At 33.4% G+C, this 20,739-nt stretch overlaps 1 protein-coding gene across 5 annotated transcripts in view; it reads left to right on the top strand.

Annotated features, from left to right (window-relative positions):
* The window catches only part of krz (beta-arrestin protein kurtz), a 371,699-nt gene extending 353,064 nt beyond the window's left edge, over window positions 1-18,635 (top strand). For all 5 annotated transcript variants that reach the window (XM_090414201.1, XM_090414204.1, XM_090414203.1 and 2 more), the window contains 2 exons: window positions 3,669-3,809; window positions 15,510-18,635. In XM_090414201.1, coding sequence (XP_090270327.1) covers window positions 3,669-3,809; window positions 15,510-15,600 — 232 coding nt within the window. In that variant the 3' untranslated portion in view covers window positions 15,601-18,635. The remainder of the gene's footprint in view (window positions 1-3,668; window positions 3,810-15,509) is intronic.
* The last annotated feature ends 2,104 nt before the right edge of the window (window positions 18,636-20,739 follow it).

Here is a 20,739-nt window from a genome sequence, read left to right on the forward strand (position 1 = left end):
CTTCAGGCACATAGAGATCTTGTATGCAAACAACATCCAGTGCTGTCTCGAATCCAATATCTCTTCTATTAGGCATTGATAGAACCTAATTGATTAACCAAATTATCATTAGGTAATTGTAATTAGCTAATGGATAAGAAATAAGCTAATTGCTATTTTAGGTTGCTATGTTGCAATTAGTTGGTTACCTCACAATATGATTGAGTGCTCTCTTAAGATAAAATGATGCATGCATATCCTATCGTCTCATAGAACATATTTCATTATGACAAATTCAGTGATAATCAACAAAACAAATATTTGTAATGATCAGCATTCCCAAATACAAGCATGGCCTGAAAAGTTCTTGGCCTAACAATGAAAAAAACAAATTTATAATTTCAAAATTATTTTTATTTTTCAACATAATCACCCTTAAGACTAATACATTTATTCCAGCGATGCCTGAGTACCATTATCCCATCCCTGTAGTCTGCAAAATACCCCTCTACAGCTGCAATCGCCTCTTTATTCGAAGAAAAATGCTGACCAGCGAGGAAGAGTTTTAGTTTTGGAAAGTGATAGAAGTCAGAGGGAGTCAAATCTGGGGAATAGGGTGGATGTTCCAACAATAGTGCAGATCCCTTAATTTTCCCATTGCCAAAACACTTTTGTGGGCAGGTGCATTGTCCTGATGAAAGATGTTTTTTTTCTTCTGCAAACCAGGCCTTTTAATCACGAATTTTTTCGTCTAGTCTGGCGTGGCACCCATCTTGCGCAAAAAGTTTTAAAAGAGGTAAACCGTGAGTAGACATAACTATACATAATAAATAACGGAAAAACTCACGTAGAAATATTATTTAATAGTATAATTTTCGCCTGTATGTCACAGGCATCTTCAGTACAATTAGGCACAAAAATTAAACACTAACTGACAATTCCAAAAAGCGCCACCTAAGTAGCTGGTGTAAGATAACTAAAAAGGTCAATAACTTTCCTAAAAAAAAAAAAAAAAAAAAAAAAAAAAAAAAAAATTTAATACAATAAAAAGTTAGGAAAGATTAGCTGATTTGTAAAGTACTATCTCCCATAAAGGGGATAGACGTAAGCCGTCGGATCTGTTTAAGTTAGGAGAATGAAGTAGAGTTTCACATGCTTCTTTATAAAGGCGTTCCATGAGAAACTGACTTTTGTGAAGAACTCTTGTCTTTCTCCAGTGAACTCTGTGTCTAGTGAAGATGGCATGTTCTGCAAGTCCAGACTTTTCAGGTTTAAAGTATTCAATATAAGATTGGTGTTCTTCTAGCCGAATGGAGGCAGATCTTCCCGTTTGTCCAAAATAACATAATCCACAAGAGCACGGAATCTGGTAGACACCTGGATGATTAAGATGTGGAAGCTTGTCCTTTGGAGAAGCGAGAAAGGTGGAGATTTTTCTAAACGGTCGAAAGGCAACAAAAATATTCAGTGGTTTTAAAATTTTTGCTATACGTTCACTGATGCCTTGTATATAAGGGATGGTAATGCGCGTTATTTCCTCTGTGTTTGAAGAGGGAATGGTTCTTCTGATGAACTTCAACAATTTCTCAATAAGTTAAACACATTTCATCCTAGGATCAAGTTTACCCTACAAGTAGAATCAAATAAGCAGTTAGCCTTTTTAGATCTTCTAATTCTTCGCCAACCAGATGGTAACCTACATTTCTCAGTTTATAGAAAGAAGACTCATACAGGCCATTATATCCATGCGGAATCTCATCACCATCCCAGTCAAAAGGCAGGAACTATTAAAACACTGGTTCATCGGGCCCACTCCTTTTGTTCTACAGACGATCTTTTACAGAAAGAAATACGATATATAACTTCTTCCTTTCTATCTAATGGCTATAAGAATTGCTTCATTAAAAGAACTTTGAGTAGATTTAATATGTCTCCCTCTTCAAACACAGAGGAAATAACGCGCATTACCATCCCTTATATACAAGGCATCAGTGAACGTATAGCAAAAATTTTAAAACCACTGAATATTTTTGTTGCCTTTCGACCGTTTAGAAAAATCTCCACCTTTCTCGCTTCTCCAAAGGACAAGCTTCCACATCTTAATCATCCAGGTGTCTACCAGATTCCGTGCTCTTGTGGATTATGTTATTTCGGACAAACGGGAAGATCTGCCTCCATTCGGCTAGAAGAACACCAATCTTATATTGAATACTTTAAACCTGAAAAGTCTGGACCTGCAGAACATGCCATCTTCACTAGACACAGAGTTCACTGGAGAAAGACAAGAGTTCTTCACAAAAGTCAGTTTCTCATGGAATGCCTTTATAAAGAAGCATGTGAAACTCTACTTCATTCTCCTAACTTAAACAGATCCGACGGCTTACGTCTATCCCCTTTATGGGAGATAGTACTTTACAAATCAGCTAATCTTTCCTAACTTTTTATTGTATTAATTTTTTTTATTTTTTTTTTTAATTTTTTTTTTAGGAAAGTTATTGACCTTTTTAGTTATCTTACACCAGCTACTTAGGTGGCGCTTTTTGGAATTGTCAGTTAGTGTTTAATTTTTGTGCCTAATTGTACTGAAGATGCCTGTGACACACAGGCGAAAATTATACTATTAAATAATATTTCTACGTGAGTTTTTCCGTTATTTATTATGTATAGTTAATCTTGCGCAAAGCTTTTTCATTTGCAATTCTTCATGCAAAATATATCCTACACGTTCTTTTGAAATACTTTGTCTCAGCAATTTCACTCACTTTGACTCGCTGGTCATCCAATGCCACATCGTGCACTCAATCAATGATTTGTCCAGAAAGTGTTGTTACACTTTTTTGGACCTGTTTCACGTGGATCATCTTCAAGGCTGGTACGACCATGTTTAAACTCAGCAGCCTATTTCTTATTGTTGAAAAAGAAGGATAAAAGTGACCATAAACTTTTATGAACTTTGAATGAATTTCTTTTGGCGTTAAACCTTCTTTTACAAAGAATTTTATAACTGCACAATACTCAATTTTATCCATTTCAAGGGATACAGACAACACTTTTATTAGACAGCTGTATAAAACAAACTACTTAAGAGAATGACTTGCAATTTCACATGGATGCTTATGACAGATATACCAACTTAGGAAAAAAAAATCTTGCCAATAGTGTTGCCGTCTATGGTCGAGGCCGAGAACTTTTCAGACCACCCTCATAGATGCAGTAAGTAAAGTTAGCATACATAAAACCTGCTTACAATATAAAGAATGTAATAGAATAGGTATTGCATAAATAAAACTTACAATTAAACCAACCTTCTCTTTGGATTTTTTCACCCAATTCATCATGAACGAACAGATGCATGCATTTTTGAACCCTGTTCTATCTATCTATCTATCTATATATATATATTAATATTAAAGAGAAATCATTTTTTATTAATTTTATATTATTCCTTGTGTTATATTTTTCTGGTATACAGTTTTATGTCATTTCTTTAACCATTATAGCCCAAGTTGCAACATCTCTACCCAGCCCTAAATAACTCATTTTTATAACTAAATGGATGTTCTTATGCTCTTATTCTCACACAAATTTCATTAAAAACATTATTAATCTCTCTCTCCCTACCATGTAATATTTGCATGTAATTATTAACATACTTTTATATTGTGTGAAAAATTATTTATATTTTCTAGAGATCTGGTAGCTGAGCTCCCATTTATTTTGATGCATCCCAAACCAGAAGATTCAAATGTTCAAATATCTCATTTGCCAGATTCTGAAAGGCAGAACAATGATGATGAAGGAGTGGATACCAACCTCATTCAGCTAGACACGTAAGTTTGAAATAAACTTATAATTTCAGACTCTAAGAATCTGCTTTGAGATGGAAAATTTTTCATTGTTTTGTGTTAAATGGTATTTTTATATATCTTATGTTATATAGAAAAGAAACTCAATTATAGATAAGCATAATGATAAGTTTAGGTGTTGGTAGGTATTCATAATAGTACTTCATGGTGTAAATCATACTAGAGCAAAATAAATACAGGCAACACCTATATAACATATAGCATGGTGCTTCTACAACACAGTTTCACTCTAACAGTTACAGAATTGTTGTAAACTTCACATGGTATTTTGAGCTTTTATGCAAGGAAAAACCTGTATAAATGTTGGATGTAATTCTTCCACATTTCCATTCTTTTTTGTGAATACCTGCTGTTGACTCACTAGCCATTATGAAAAAAAAAAAAAAAAAAATTGGAAAATCCCATGTGAGATTCTTTGTTATTGAAGTTGAGTTATGCTTATTTGAGACCATTACAAATTTGAAAGTAATGCTTTCAATTAAAATTTTTGTGTGAGGATAAGAACATAAGAATATTTAGTTATAAAAATGGAATGAGTGGGTGTGGGGGTAGAGATGTTACTTAGACTATAATGGTTAAAGAAATGATCACATAAAATTTTGAAGATTGGTACTATCAACATAAGTATCAATGGAAAAGAAATGGAACTAGCAGAAGAATTGGATAAGTACTAGATCAACATAATAGGCATGACTGAAACAAAAAACACAAAAGCAGGTGAGATCTTTCTAGACAACAAATATAAAATGTTATATTCAGGCAATAGCAATCAGGGAAAAGAAGTAGTAGCTATATCATTCAACACTAAATACGAGGATAATCATCTTGAATGGCAGACAATATCAACTAGAGTGATATGGGCAAATATCAGAATGGGGAACTAATGAAGAAATCGAGAAATTTTTGAAGGCATTAGAGAAGACATCTGATACAATGAAAAAGGAAAAGTTGGTCCTTGTTAGAGATCTAAGCAGTAGAGTAGGATATGATTACCAGACATATAGAAATATTTGGGAAAATTTAGAGAAATGTTCCAACATAAAAATGTGCACAAATTCACATAGAGAGAAGAGGCAAAAATAAGAAAAGTCTCATTGACTATGTTATAGTTGATAGTGATGTTTCCCACTTTTTTGGGACACAGGAGTATACAGAGAATTTGAAATAGGATGTGATCACCATTTAGTCTTGAGCAGGATAAAATTGAATTTCATATTGAAAAGAAGTATGTAAGAAAGTTGTAAAATGAATCAAAGTTGAGCAGCTTTCAGAAGTGAACTGTAGACTCAAATACACAAACATCATTCAAGGAAAAAAGAGTTCGAAAAAGAACCAAACTTAAGGTTTAGTGGCAAACCGAACAAAACATTGATTGATTCAGCCAGAGAGGCATGTGGTAAGGTTGTCTCTAAGGATAGAAAAATCAGAACTCCATGGTTTACTCTGTGAGTTAAAGGAGAGCATATTGAAAAGTCATGAGGAGACTTTAATAAGAACACAGAAAATAAGTATCAGGAAGGTAGCAAATATTCTGGATGCTATTGAAAAAGTTTAGAAATAAAGGAGTAAAAGGAATCAGAGATGCTAAAGATGACATGAAAACTGAAGATAACAGTATTCTAGATGTCTGAAATAATTACTTTGAAAGATTGCTAAATGAAAGAAGCAGTGTCAGAATGATGGTAGAAAACTTCCAACAGGAATGCAGTCAGGAATACATATCCATACTTGTGGAAAAAGTGGAAAAAGCCATCAAAAGGCATGAAATGTGGAAAGGCAGCTGGAGTTGATGAAATTTGAAATGCTCAAATGTGGAGGTGTAAAAGTTGTACAGTGAGTGCACTGCATTCAGAAGGCCTAGTCTGAGAGGTGAATTCCAGATGATTGGAGAGTAGAGCTCTCATAGTGCCCATCTGTAAAAAGGGAAATGAAACTGAAGAGCTATTTCCTTATTGAGTGATCCTTGGTGAAGAACAAGATGAATTAAGGCCAAATAGAGGGTGTCAGGATCTGATTCTCACTTTAAGACAAATAGTTGAGAAATTTTGGAAATATAACAAAGATCTGTATTTAAGTTTTGTTGATCTGGTAAAGATATGTGACAAGGTGCCAAAAGAAAAGCTATTCAAAACTCTACAGTTATATGATGTAAATGGGACATTTACATCATATAACTTTAGAGCACACATTATCTACATTGTGAAGGAAAGTGGTATTTAATCTGATATCAAAATTGGTGATGCTAATCTTTTTGGATATGATATTATACTTCTGAATAAATCCAGCACAAGTCTACAAGATTCCCTGACTAAATTGAATAACTGTTGTAATAAATTTGGTACGAAAATCAGCAATAAAAAGACAATCATCATCATCATCATCATCATCAAATTCCTGCCATGTACCCTCAAGGGGTGTACAGGATATGACAGTACTACATGAAAAAATTACATCATTACTAACTTCCTATCTACAATTTTCCTCCAAATCAGTCTGTTACTTGTCAAGACTCCAACATTATCAGATCTTATATTTCTATCGTCTAAGGCACTTTGTACCGTATCAATCCACCTATATCTTGGTCTTCCTCTGGGTCGTTTTCCTGCCAACCTGGCAGAGAACACTTGTTTTGCTAATCTTTCCTCTCCCATTCTATTTAAGTGACCATACCATCTGAGATTAGCTCTGCTAATGCATTCCTGGATGCTGACAATGTCAAGTTCTTTCCTAATATCCTCATTTTTAATATGATATTGCCATTGATGCCATCTGTTCATGCCTCTAATCTTTCTCAGGACTCTCATATCTGCGGTCTCTAGTCTTTGGTCAAGTGTTTCACTTCTGACCCAGCTCTCAGATCCATAAGTTAAAATTGGTTTGAACACAGTCTTGTATATAGCTAATTTAGTGTTCCGACTAATTTCTTTCTTATTCCATATGAATTTATTCAATTGACTTCCTACCATACCAGCTTTGCTGATTCTGTTGTCTATTTCTATATTTAATTTACCATCTTCAGTAAAAATTGTGCCTAAGTAGCTAAAATGTTTTACTTGTTCCACAGGTTCTCCATTCACAACACAGTTGACATTTTCAATGATTCTGCCTATTTTCATTGTCTTTGTCTTTTTATTGCTGACCTTCATACCATATCTATTACAACAGCTATTCAATTTAGTCAGAGAATCTTGCAGACTTGTAGCGGATTTATTTAGAAGTATAACATCATCCGCATAAAGCAAAGAGCTGACATTAACATCTCCAATTTTGATATCAGGTTTAATACCACATTCCTTCATAATGTGATCCATATAGATAATGAATAACAGAGGGGATAATGTACATCCTTGTCTCACACCAGATTTAACATTAAACCATCTTCCTGTACTTCCTTCAATTCTAACTGCTGACTCACAACTCAAATAAAGACTAAGTATTGCTTGATATAATTCCCCATTGACACCATATAACTGCAGCACATTGAATAGCTTCTCTCTTGGCACCTTGTCATATGCCTTTTCCAAATCGACAAAACTTAAATACAGATCTTTGTTATATTCCCATGCTGGGAATAAAAAGACAAAGACAATGAAAATAGCAGAAACATTACGTTGAAAACATCAGAGATATCCTGAATGGCGGCATTTTAATGCAGAATTTCAATGACAAGCCAGAAGAGACGAGAGAAAATACTTTAACCAGGAATGTCAGCGAATAGAAGACCAAAACAGGAAAGGAAAAACAAGATCTTTTCAAAAAGATCAGGGAACTGATAGGGAAGTTTAGTGCCAAAGTGACAATTTTGAAAAGTAAACACAAAGGATATCTTACAGAAGCTGCAGACATCAAAGAAAGATGGAAAGAGTATGCAGAAGCCCTTTACAGAGCAGGATTATACACAGGAGCCAGTACCACTGGTGAAGTGAGGTGGGCACTGCAACAGCTATCCAGTAAGAAAGCACAAGGAGTGGATGGAATATCTATTGAGCTGCTCAAAACACTGGTAGAAGAGGCAGTTAAAATTTTAACAGTTCTATGTCAGCGAATTTGGATCACAACTACATGGCCTAGGGTAGGGTTTCTCAAACTTTTCCTATGACGGAACACTTCACAAATCCTGAAATTTTAACGGAACACCTTGGTTAGAGTTGAGTATCTTCGGTCTTGTATTCAATGTAAAGCTAAGCGCACACTATCGCTGCAGCAGGCTTATTGCATTGCAAAAATACGACAGCGCACACTACAGGCGTGCCGGGCCCAATGCATCGCATTAATCATGCTTTTGACTGCATTTCCTAAAATAGATACCTCCATACTTCACTTGCACTCGAAGGTGTTGCGCTGGGAACAACCGCGGGTGGCTGAGTCAAGGCCAGCACGCGATGGCCTTAATAGCAAAATCCACACGTAAGGTGAAGAGCGCCTGATTTTCAAACATGTTTGACCTTGTCGTAGCATTTAAAACTATTCCAGGTTCATATTAATTTTAATAATTTTTCACGGAACACTGGTATTCTGCGGAACATAGTTTGGGAAATATTGGCCTAGGGAATGGAAAAAATCAGTTTATACCTTTATTGAAGAAAGGCGATGCAAGAGAGTGTGAAAATTACAGAACTATAGCACTGATTCTTCATGCAAGTAAAGTCTTACTTAAAATCATTCAGAAAAGACTGGAACCATTCATGAAAAGAGAAATGCCAGATGAAAAGGCAGAGGAACAAGAGATCAGATCGCCAATGTGAGATGGATAATAGAAAGAACACAGGAATATCAAAAGAATGTCTACCTTTGTTTCTTTGACTATAGTAAGACTTTTAACTCTGTAGATCATGTGAAACTGTGCAACATGTTAAGAACAGTGGGAGTATCAAAGCATTTCATTATCCTTCTGAGGAATCTTTATTATGAACAAGAAGCCACTGTCCAAAGACTGGAGGAGAGGAAGACCAAGAATTAGATGGAGTTAAAGAAGCAACTGGAATACGCCTGAAAACTGGTATTCTGCGGAACATAGTTTGGGAAATACTGGCCTAGGGAATGGAAAAAATCAGTTTATACCTTTATTGAAGAAAGGCGATGCAAGAGAGTGTGAAAATTACAGAACTATAGCACTGATTCTTCATGCAAGTAAAGTCTTACTTAAGATCATTCAGAAAAGACTGGAACCATTCATGAAAAGAGAAATGCCAGATGAAAAGGCAGAGGAACAAGAGATCAGATCGCCAATGTGAGATGGATAATAGAAAGAACAGGAATATCAAAAGAATGTCTACCTTTGTTTCTTTGACTATAGTAAGACTTTTAACTCTAGATCATGTGAAACTGTGCAACATGTTAAGAACAGTGGGAGTATCAGAGCATTTCATTATCCTTCTGAGGAATCTTTATTATGAACAAGAAGCCGCTGTCCAAAGACTGGAGGAGAGGAAGACCAAGAATTAGATGGAGTTAAAGAAGCAACTGGAATACGCCTGAAAACTGGTATTCTGCGGAACATAGTTTGGGAAATACTGGCCTAGGGAATGGAAAAAATCAGTTTATACCTTTATTGAAGAAAGGCGATGCAAGAGAGTGTGAAAATTACAGAACTATAGCACTGATTCTTCATGCAAGTAAAGTCTTACTTAAGATCATTCAGAAAAGACTGGAACCATTCATGAAAAGAGAAATGCCAGATGAAAAGGCAGAGGAACAAGAGATCAGATCGCCAATGTGAGATGGATAATAGAACAGAAATATCAAAAGAATGTCTACCTTTGTTTCTTTGACTATAGTAAGACTTTTAACTCTGTAGATCATGTGAAACTGTGCAACATGTTAAGAACAGTGGGAGTATCAGAGCATTTCATTATCCTTCTGAGGAATCTTTATTATGAACAAGAAGCCGCTGTCCAAAGACTGGAGGAGAGGAAGACCAAGAATTAGATGGGTAGATGGAGTTAAAGAAGCAACTGGAATACGCCTGAAAATTCTGAAAGATATGGCCATGAACAGATCTGAATGGAGAGTGTATGTTCATAGAATCACCAGGAGTCGAAAATGACTCGATATAACATAACAACAACAAATCCTGAATGGTGAACCTATAGAACAAGTAAAAAACATTTCAGCTATTTAGGCACAATTTTTAGTGAAGATGGCAAAATTAAATATGGAAATAGACTACAGAATCAACAAAGCTGGTATGGTATGGTAGGAAATCAACTGAATAAATTTATATGTAATAAGAAAGAAATTAGTCAAAACACTAAATTAGCTGTATACAAGACAGTGTTCAAACCAATTTTAACTTGCAAATCTGAGAACTCTGTTAGAAATAAAACACTTGATCAAAGACTGGAGACCAGAGATATGAGAGTTCTGAGAAAAATTAATGGAGTGAACAGATGACATCAATGGTAGTATCATATTAAAAATGAGGATATTAGGAAAGAACTTGCTATTGTTAGCATTCAGGAATATGCTAATAGAGCTAATCTCAGGTGGTATGGTCATTTAAATAAAATGGGAGAGGAAAGATTAGCAAAACAAGTGTTCTCTGCCAGGTTGGCATGAAAAAGACTCAGTAGATGACCAAGATATAGGTGAATTGATAGTAAAAAGTGTCTTTAAAAGACAGAAATATAAGATCTGATAATGTTGGAATCTTGACAGATAATGTATTAATTTGGAAGAAAATTGTTAATCAGAAGTTAATAATGATTAATAACTTTAATAACATTTTCATGTAGTATTATCATAATATCCTGTACACCCTCTGAGGGTACATATCAGGAATTTGATGATGATGATAAATTTTGACTTTGAAGTATACAGTTCATGACTCTCAAGATTTTGGTAAGATTATTTTGGATTTTATGTCATTGTTTATAAATTTTTTCTGAGTATGTATTATATGTATTACTAAACTTTGTTTTATAAACCATATTGGAATAATTTCATTTGATTGTGCTTAGCAGCAATGAAGAGGAAGGAAATTAAATGAATGTACATGATTTGACATATATATCACAGTTTGTAAGATGTGTTCTGTTTAGTTATTACTATTTTAAATAAAGATGACGTTTTTGATAGTTATAAAAAATGAAATGGTGTATTTTTGTTAGCTTCTAGAGTGGTTTGTAGTTAACATTGGTTTTGCGCGACTTGAAATTATATGTAAGTACTGTGTTATATGTTGAGTACTTGCAAATTATTGAGCTGTTAATATTTCACTGAATTTTAAAACAGCATCTTTAGAGCACAAATTACAACTTTAGTTGTAACAGCACAATCACTTTTCACCTTGTGGGCAACTCTCCCATCTTCATTAAAAACTGTTCACTTTCAAACCTCAATAAAAAATCAACCTAAAAAATTCAGACATCCTGATCAACTTTGGTGTTAATTCATTATTTATAATTGTACCGCTGGCAGAAACCTTTCATTTGATTAAGCTGTTCCCCCCCCCCCAATATATATTAAAATTTATCATACTCTCTGGTTAATTTACATGGGAACAAAAAATATACAAACAGGCAAATTGGATTGCAATGCCCTCCCAAGCCAGTTTTTGTGTGGAATTGCTAGAAGCCAATGTCTGGCTACTCTGTGTAGACCAGCTTTTCACAGTCTTTTTATCCTGGAGGAACCTCATTTTCAGATCTTGGGGATCCTGCATAAAACTTATTATATCTTTGTTTATTTTCTTATTCATTTGTGCAATATATAGTATATATGATTGTTTAATGTATGTGTGTATAAGTAATATATATATATATATATATATATATATATTTATTACTTATACAATATTTATTTTGTTTCAATCTCGATCTCTTGCAGAACCTCAGTCAAGAAACCCAGGTGTAGACAGTACATTTGCTATTTAATCTCATGGCCAAAGCACATTAGATACATTTACATTTTTCATGCATTTATACAGATAACATTCAAAAATCATTCTCTATAGAAAAAGCTGTCTTCTCTTCCTACTTCTTCTCTTCTCTATACACAAGTTGTGTCATTGCCAAATGGTTCGTTATCCTTTTCTGTTTATAGGAAACCTACATGCATGTGCACACACGCTACAGGTAGTACTTAAATAGTCACCACTCCATCAATCCCAACAGTATGGTGCTCTTAAAACCTTTTACACAGAGGCAAGGCCGTTTGTTTTAATGACAAAGCCCTTGCTGCAGAACTTGGTTATCTTCAAGATACATTTTTAGCCAATGACTATGACCACAATAAAATAGACAAAAGACTGCATGCCCCTTCTTATCCCTTATATCTGGGATACATTTAAAAGCTAGCTGAAGTTTTTCTTAGATATAATCTTCATTTCACTTTCAAGCCACACATCCAGTTAACAGCCTTCATCCATTCTCCAAAAGATCAGCTATATCTTCTTGTACATTTTGGAGGTTCCTTATGCCTGCAGCTTATCCTACTTTGGACAGACTGGTAGATTTATTAACATTCACTTTGAAGAACATAAGAACTATATTCACAATCAAACTGCATTGCATAGAATTAGCTGTAGATGTGAGAGAGCATATTTAGAATCATCATCATCAGCTCTGAAACATATCCTCTAGCTTTTCAATAAGTATGGTTGCATTAATTTGCTTATTATCTGGGAGATAGTCCTTTTAACACCATGTTTAGCTTGACTTCTTTGAGAGTGCTTCTTGATGGGATGTTAGTTCCTTTTCAGTTTAAAATTTAAATTGTTTCAGCAACATCTAATATTACTAACTTAGTCAATTATATATTTTGTTCATAAGGTGTTGCATATACTGTAAAGCATTTAGTAATTATAGGTAAACAGAGAGTTATTTTGGATAATTAAGAACTATGCCATTCACTAAATTGCTTATTTAGTGTTAATTTTTGAGACCTGGTTTTTAGGACTGTAATAGAGGAAGATGCTGCTTTATTGTCTACACTGAAATAGACCAACACATAGAAATATGAATGCCATAGAAGTTGTGCCCTTAGTCAGTTGATTCTGCTGGATTCTCTGATATCTCTGACAAAGTGAGATACTGAAGATTGTGAAATTAGCTAAATTTGTCAGAAGGGAAATTGCTCTGATGAGATCAAGAAATTGATAAAGTAGACCATTTCAACGGATCAAAGTTGGCTGAGAAAGTTCTTCCACAGGTAGCAATAAAGTGTGAGTGAGGATGAAAGTTTAAAGAATTTTCATAAGAAAATTAACTGAAGTCAGGCAGAAGGCAATTGGAATGTATGTGTTTATCTGAAACTTAGGAACATGTGAAGTGTTGACAAGGGTAACTTCACTCTTTCTGTAGAGGAGGATAGTAAGAGCAGAGAACACATTTTTAAGAGTTGCATGAATATGCTTGATGGTGAAAGTACAAATGAGTGCTGATTAAGAGATTTCAGTAGTGTGAATCAGGGGTTCAGCAACTATAAAGAAAATCTTAATGTTGGAGGCTTAATGGATTTTTTACAACACTCAGAAAGGATTAAATTAGAATTTAATACTTCCTATATTTCGTCCTAGTCACTAGGACATCTACGGGGATACAAAAAACAACTAACACAAATAACGATACTAAGCCCAACCACGTGGGTGACACTAAAGTCTTATCTAGGTGGAGTGCCCTCTAAGGGCGGTTGTAGGTGGCCTGGAATGTAAGGTGGGACCTCTGTGATGAGTGTATCACTCTTGTATCCCGACATCTAAAAAGTTTTACAACACTCAAAATCCTTTTTGAGTGTTGTAAAAAATCCATTAAGCCTCCAACATGATGTCCTTGCAGCACTTAAGCCTCTACACACGAATAAAGAAAATCTGTTTGATGATAGATCTTGTAAATAAGAATTTAGAGGGCAAGAATGATGAATGAATTTGACTGGACAAATGAGTGTTGAATAAAAAACATTGCACTTTTAGAGAAGTGGAGTGCTTGAGAACTGAATTGACAAGAATGAATGAAGAGATTAAGTCATTGATATTAATCAAAATGTAAGAAGAGGAGTGAAATGAGAAAATAGAAGTGTGTGTGTGTGGAATACATTGACTGAGAATATGGTTGAAGTGAGAGGAAGGTGTGTAAATTTGAAGAGGATAGAATGAGGGAAGCTAGACAATGATGAGATTGGTTCTTTGAATTATAGAGATACTTGATTTGAAGTTTTCAGAGCAGAATTTTATTATATATGGCAGAACTAATCATAGACTGCCACTCTCCCAACAGAAATGTTAAGAGGAGTGCTTGCCAGAGAGAGAGATACAATGAAGATCACAATTTAAGTGATGATAGGTCAGAATGTGAATGTAATGATAGTGATGACCAGCAAGAATGACTTGAATATGAATCAAGCATGTGGTTTGAGGACAGTGTTACAAGCTGTGCAGCAGTAAAGTTGGATCAGGAGAATTGGTGTATTTCCATTGATATGGTAGCAAAGAGTTGATAGCAAGAATGTGTCAGGAAAAAAAATTGGAATATATGGAAGTCTGATGTGCATTTGATGAGAGGAAAGAATTTATGCAAGAAACTGACTGCATTTGAACGGATATGAACAAGCCTGGACTTCTGTACACACTTATTTTGGTAACCTGTGATTACTGGACGATGTAAAAGAAAAAATGTAAAAATGAATGGAAAAAATGATATTACAACTTTGCAGTGTCAACCAGAGAACATGATAGAATGCTGCATTTGGTAGATTGGAGGAGTACTATGATTGAGGCTTGTTGTTAACAAGCACTCACCAGATGCTGGGAAAATTTTCCCAAATGATAGCTATAGGAGAAGGAAAAGGACCACCCTTGAAATTTTGCAATTCAGTAGGTTTCAGCTTGGAAAGTGGTAGGCACATGGAATGCATTCCCTGAGAAAATTATGTATGCATATGGTAAACTAGAAGGAAAAAGATCATCCTTGAAGTTGTGTAAGGAAGTAGGTTTTTTTGCTTGGAGTGTGGTAAGCATGTGTTAATGCATTTCATGAGGAGATAGTGTGTGCGTGCAAATGGTGAATGATGTGGTAGACACTACAGTACCTAGGGTGACCTGTGATGAGTTTCTTTACTCTATGAAATAAAGCATAAAATACTCCTCTTCTCACTTAATTAAACTTAAAAAAAAAAAAAAAAAAAAAAAAAAAACAGGAGAGGAATGCATCAATGTGGCTGGCCAAGTGGTTAGCGTATCTGCTCTCCAGCCAAAAGGCTGTGGGTTTGAATACCTCCGTGAGCATGGATGTTTGTGATTGTCTGTGGAAATACTAGTGGTGGTGGTCGGTGGTGTAGTTGCGGTCAGTTGGTGGACTGAGTGATGGCGACAGAGTTATAGAACAGGTGCCCTCCCTCGATGAGTCTTTGGACTCCCTGGAGGTGTCAAATAATAATAAATAATAATAATAACCTAACTGGTAAAACTGTATTGAATATCTTTTATTCAGTTATTCTATAATTGCTTATTTTAAATTGAAATTAATACAGATATCCTACTAGAATTTTTTTAAAAGGTATTATCCCTCTAATAGTGTATGTGTTATATACAACACACATGTGCTATTAGACATATGTTTTGTGAATATTTATAGGTATGGAGTATTGATAGGCATATGAATATTGGTAGATATTCATATGTGCATTTGAAAATTAACAAGTATGTAAATGAATATTTCATATTTGTAGGGATGGAACCAGCTGTTTAGCAGATCCAGATGATGACATTATATTTGAGGACTTTGCAAGATTGCGTCTCAGAGGGGAAACAGAAGCATAAATGTCAACAACACCATTTTGATTGCAGTCTGTATGTATGCTTCCAGTTTGCATATCGTGCAGTTCTAGGTTCTCTTGCCTGCAGTAGAAGACAAAAAAAAAAGCTGTCTTTTTATCTCTGGACTGTCATGAGCATCTAATCTTGATTCAACCCACATGAATATGAACATAGTTCTAAACACAGACCATTTATATACTGGGCTCTGTTTCGTGATGTTTGTAGTATGTGATCCATCAACACACTAACCTACTTGGAGTTCCTGATTAACTTGACTAGTCTGTATATGTTCACTGGAGGAAGTAGAGATGAGACAAAGTGAGAGTTTTTGAAAGTTTAGGATTGAAGGAATTAGCTGTGAATGTAGCTCTTTATTTGGGTGGATTATTTTGCATCTTCGTTATTTAACCGGCCATTTTTAGACTAAGAAAATAGTCAAAAATAAGAGTTTTAATATTTCAGAATTTCAAAATTTTGCACAATTTATGTACATATTTATATATATAAAATGTTATGTACAGTTCTTTATTAATTCCTGGTAACAGGATCTGCCACAATATATTAAGTGCAGCTGCTACATAACTGAAATCATGAATCGGGTTTTTAGCGCATTAATGTGTCTTGTTGAAACTCACTGGAATTTTATACTTTAAAAGTTGGTCATGTTACAAAATACAGTTGCAGTAAACAATTTTATTTATAAAACCCTAAAGCTTAGAATTATTATGAAATTCTTATTCTCCTTTGAAGGGTTGAATGTTATAAATCAGCTTAAACACCAGTTGCTAATATTATATCATAAGCAGATGGCATTACTGTAATATTCAAAACCGTAACAGGGTGTACTAGAAAATTATATATGCATTAAAATATGTTATTCTTAGTCAGCTACAGTTCATATCTCAGATATGCACAGTAAACAATTTTATTTATAAAATCCTAAAGCTTAGAATTATTATGAAATTCTTATTCTCCTTTGAAGGGTTGAATGTTATAAATCAGCTTAAACAGTAGTTGCTAATATTATTCTTAGTCAGCTACAGTTCATATCTCAGATATGCAGCAGAAATTGCAATATTTTTTAATCGCACACTAAGAACAAACTTAAATGCACAACAAAATCTTCAGGGTAAATTACTGGTATTTTCCTTTATACATAAGTGAATATTGCTAATTTTCATATATTGATACTTTAGCTTAAAATTCCTTTTTGTTAGAAAATTCATATTGTAGTCAGTTTATCCAAATTATTAATATGAAAGATTAAACTTTATCATGTTTAAATTTTATATATTAGATTTTGTATTTTTGCTTATGTATTTCATATGATTGAATTAATGAATAAAAAAGGGAATAGAAAAACTAATGAATAGAAAATATGTATCTTTTCAGAGCCATTAGAACTAAGATACAAAACTTTTATGAAAGTTTAAATATTACTTGAAAACACTTACTTTTATATATATATATATATATACATATTTATATAATTAATGCAGTAGAATAACACCAAATCTTCAATGCTCACAGTTTCAAAAACAGGCATGTGACAGTTGTAAGAAAGTATAGAATTCGCTGATATTTATTGAAATGCATTGCTTATAATTTATTACTTTGCTCTTTTTGCAGATCATATTATTGTAATTGTTATTTCCCATTCATATGATCTTACATATATTTCTATATAGTTATGCAAAATATAATTGAACAGTGATTTGTAATGAAGAATGTTTATACACTATCATTTTCAGGTGTGAAGGTTTTGTTTATTAAAATTATAAGTACACTGTATTTGCGACTTTGGAAGTAATTTCTTTTAGCTGAATTGCTACATAGGTCTTTGCAAATATTATAAATTTAAAATTCACATAAATGTGAACGTATTTGTATAAGCACAATTTGGAAGATCAATAATTAAAATAAATGTAGAGATAACAACCATGCATATTAGTCATTTTAGTATATTTTTGCCTAACAGCCAAAGAAAATCATGGTCATTGTTCAGGTGACTGATTGTGATTAATAGGTTCTTGATTGTATTGTTGATTAGTTTACTAAAATGATGACAGTGTGGTATGTAATATTTTCCATATTTAGTTGTTTTTTTTTTGTTTGTTTTTTTGGCTTTTTTTGTTGATTTTTTTGCTGTATCATGCACCAGTTTGTGTATTTACCCAGTGCAGAAATCTCTGAATAAATTAAAATATAAGGGAGGAGAGGCTCATTTTAAATGACCTTCCCTGATAGGATCATGTTTTGATAATCCGATGAATAGAACCTTTTCCCCAGTACAAAACTTGCATGTTGTACAGAAAAGAACAGATAGGTTATAGTCCATTTTTAAGCAGTGTTCCCTCCACTTTTTTAATGAGTTGGTGTTTTCATCATCAAATTATTATTGAACTACTGCTGTATGCTTGTGCTTTTTTAATTTTATTTTAATTGTTGTATATGATTTTAAATAAGTGCACCTTTTACAGTTTTGTAAATATTGAAATATTGCTTAAATTTGTGTTTTAAGATCAGGCATAGATTCAACAGTTTTCCTTTTAGTGAAAGGAATACAGCTTGCTATATAACAGTAAACCAGTTATTCTTTCTTTGTAAAATAACATATATTGTAAGTATTGTGGGGACCATAATGAAGTGATTTTTTTTTTTTTTTCCCAATTTGCATTGTTTACCTATCTGCTTAAATTTTTACTTCATGATCAGAATTTCTGTATGCAGTTTTATTTTATTAAACATTTTATACCTATTCTGCACAATTAATTTTAATGTTTGTTTGCTTTTTTATGATCTGTTATTTTCAAATGCATTCAAGCGCATGTTTGTCTACTTTTTTCTTCTCACATTTTTTGAAGTTGTCATGCCATGTCAGGTGCACATTTTCTATCACAATAAATTTTAAACAATGTTTCAAATAAATCGAGTATGTGTAAAAATTAAAATGCTGTAATAAACTTACTAGTCTTGTAGTCACATAGTTACTATATTGTATATGACAATGATATAAAATGAATTGTTATTTGTGGAAATTGCTGTTACTAAATTTCAGTCTAGCACGCATACATTCTTTAAGTTATATTTCATTACAATTTTATAAATTGGGCAATAAATGACCATAAGTGAGTAACTGAATATCATTTTAACTGAATACTTCATTTTATACAGTACAGCAAAGTTTAATATATTAAAATTAGTGTTAATGTTTTTCTGCAGTCAACTTTTTCTGCCATAGTTTACAACATAAATGAAAAGCATTAATTTTTTTTTTCAGCAACCAATCCATGATACAGTCACATTTTAATTTCCTTCCCAATGTAATTTTACCCGTTAAAAGGTCTTCGTTGCATTTGTACACTGATGATTACATAGATTATTTCTTTGTTTAATTTGCTGTCATTTGATAGTAATAATAGTAGTTGTAAAATAGTTTAATGATTGAAGCATGTCGTTTCATGAGTACATCCATTGTCCAGTATTGTTGAACAGAATGCTATTGCTATATTTTGAGAAGTAAGTTTGTTATTTTGTGAATATGCACACATTTGGACGTGTTACTTTGCAAATGTGCACTGTTATGCTTCCATTTTATGCAGTCAAAATATCTAAATATTTAGGAAGATATTTCCAAAACCTAATTGCAGCCTTTATATCTTCATTGTTGCCACAGTTCTTAGATGTTTCATTTAAGAATAACAGATGCTGGAACATATTGACATGTCATGAACATGTATAGAACTGTATAATAAAGTTTTCAATACATTGAAACCATTAAATTTTTATGCAATAAGAATAACAATGTATTTTCTTTTTTGGACAGTTATAAGAGAAAAGGTTAGTTGGAAGAAAATGGAATGAAATTCCATGACTACATTTCATATAATCATCATCTGACAAATGTTAAGCACACAACGCTTTCTAAATGTGGCTCCAAAATTTTCCGATGTATTGCGCCAACAAATATGCTGAAATGTGGTGGTCCCGAACAAATTGTGCTGTCTTTGGCTTTCATAATTGCTATGTAGCATGCTATACAGTTGAGAAATAGTTGCATTTCATCCAGATAAATGCCTCGCAGTCAAGAGATTGCCCCTGTTGAATTGTGGGAAACAACCTAAGTTGCCCAATCTAAACTTCAGAGTATGATGGATAAAATTTTGAAGTCGGGAGATTGTTCTATTCAAGAATAATGAATAAAGAACAGCAAAGTTCTTTACTTAACTTGATGTCATGTTCTTTAAATCATTCTTGAACTGATGAGTAGATGATAATGAACTGATGGCTAGATGAGTAGTGGCATTTTAGTCATGAAAGACTTCATCTCGTGTGGAAAATATCCAAATTAAGGTGCATAACCTCTTAAGAGATACTGTAGAATTTTTCCTTCCCAACTAAAAGCTCACTAGATCATGATAAAGTGCCATGAACTTGAACCATGGAAATCTTCTGCCTTCGTTGCTCAAGAAAACTGCATTTTCATCACTAAATTGAATATTAACATCATAATGCAAAATTGTTATATTATGTTGTTCTCATTGTAATGGACACTTCAGAACCTCAATGGAAATACTTCATAAATCATTAACTGATTTTATACATTTTAACGATGTCTTATAGTAGCATTAACAATCACCTTCACAATATATTCTGCCAAGAGGCAATTTGTTCCAATGCAATGAATTGCCTCTGTGTAGGAGTATTTGTACCGAGAGCATGTTTAGATATCTAGTTGTGGCATACTGAATTGGCAAGGATGCAGTTTCTGTATGATCCAGTTCACCAAGTGTGTGTCTGGATGCTGCATTTTATAATATACTAAAGTTGAAGTGATGGTTTTAGCATTTGTAATATATTCATATCAGTTTGAAAGGTTAAAATTAAATCTATACCATGTTTTCTTTTTTTTCCCCTTTTTTTTTTCCTTTTTTTTTTTTTTTTTAAATAACTAAAACAAGCTTCCCTCCCCATTTTCTCTCTTTCTTTCTCTCTCTCTCTCATCCTTTATATTACACTCAAACATCCTCCTTGCTAATGAGCATAAAACTGATACAGTTTTGATTGTAGAGTGATATATATATATATGATAAAAGTCATTTAGTCAAAATAAGTTTTTTTTTTTTTTTCCTCTGTCACAAT

This window comes from Typopeltis vanoorti, chromosome 24 (assembly GCF_054136105.1).
Source record: "Typopeltis vanoorti isolate ZY-2024b chromosome 24, IOZ_Tvanoo_1.0, whole genome shotgun sequence".
In the NCBI taxonomy this organism is placed as follows: Eukaryota; Metazoa; Arthropoda; class Arachnida; order Uropygi; family Thelyphonidae; genus Typopeltis; species Typopeltis vanoorti.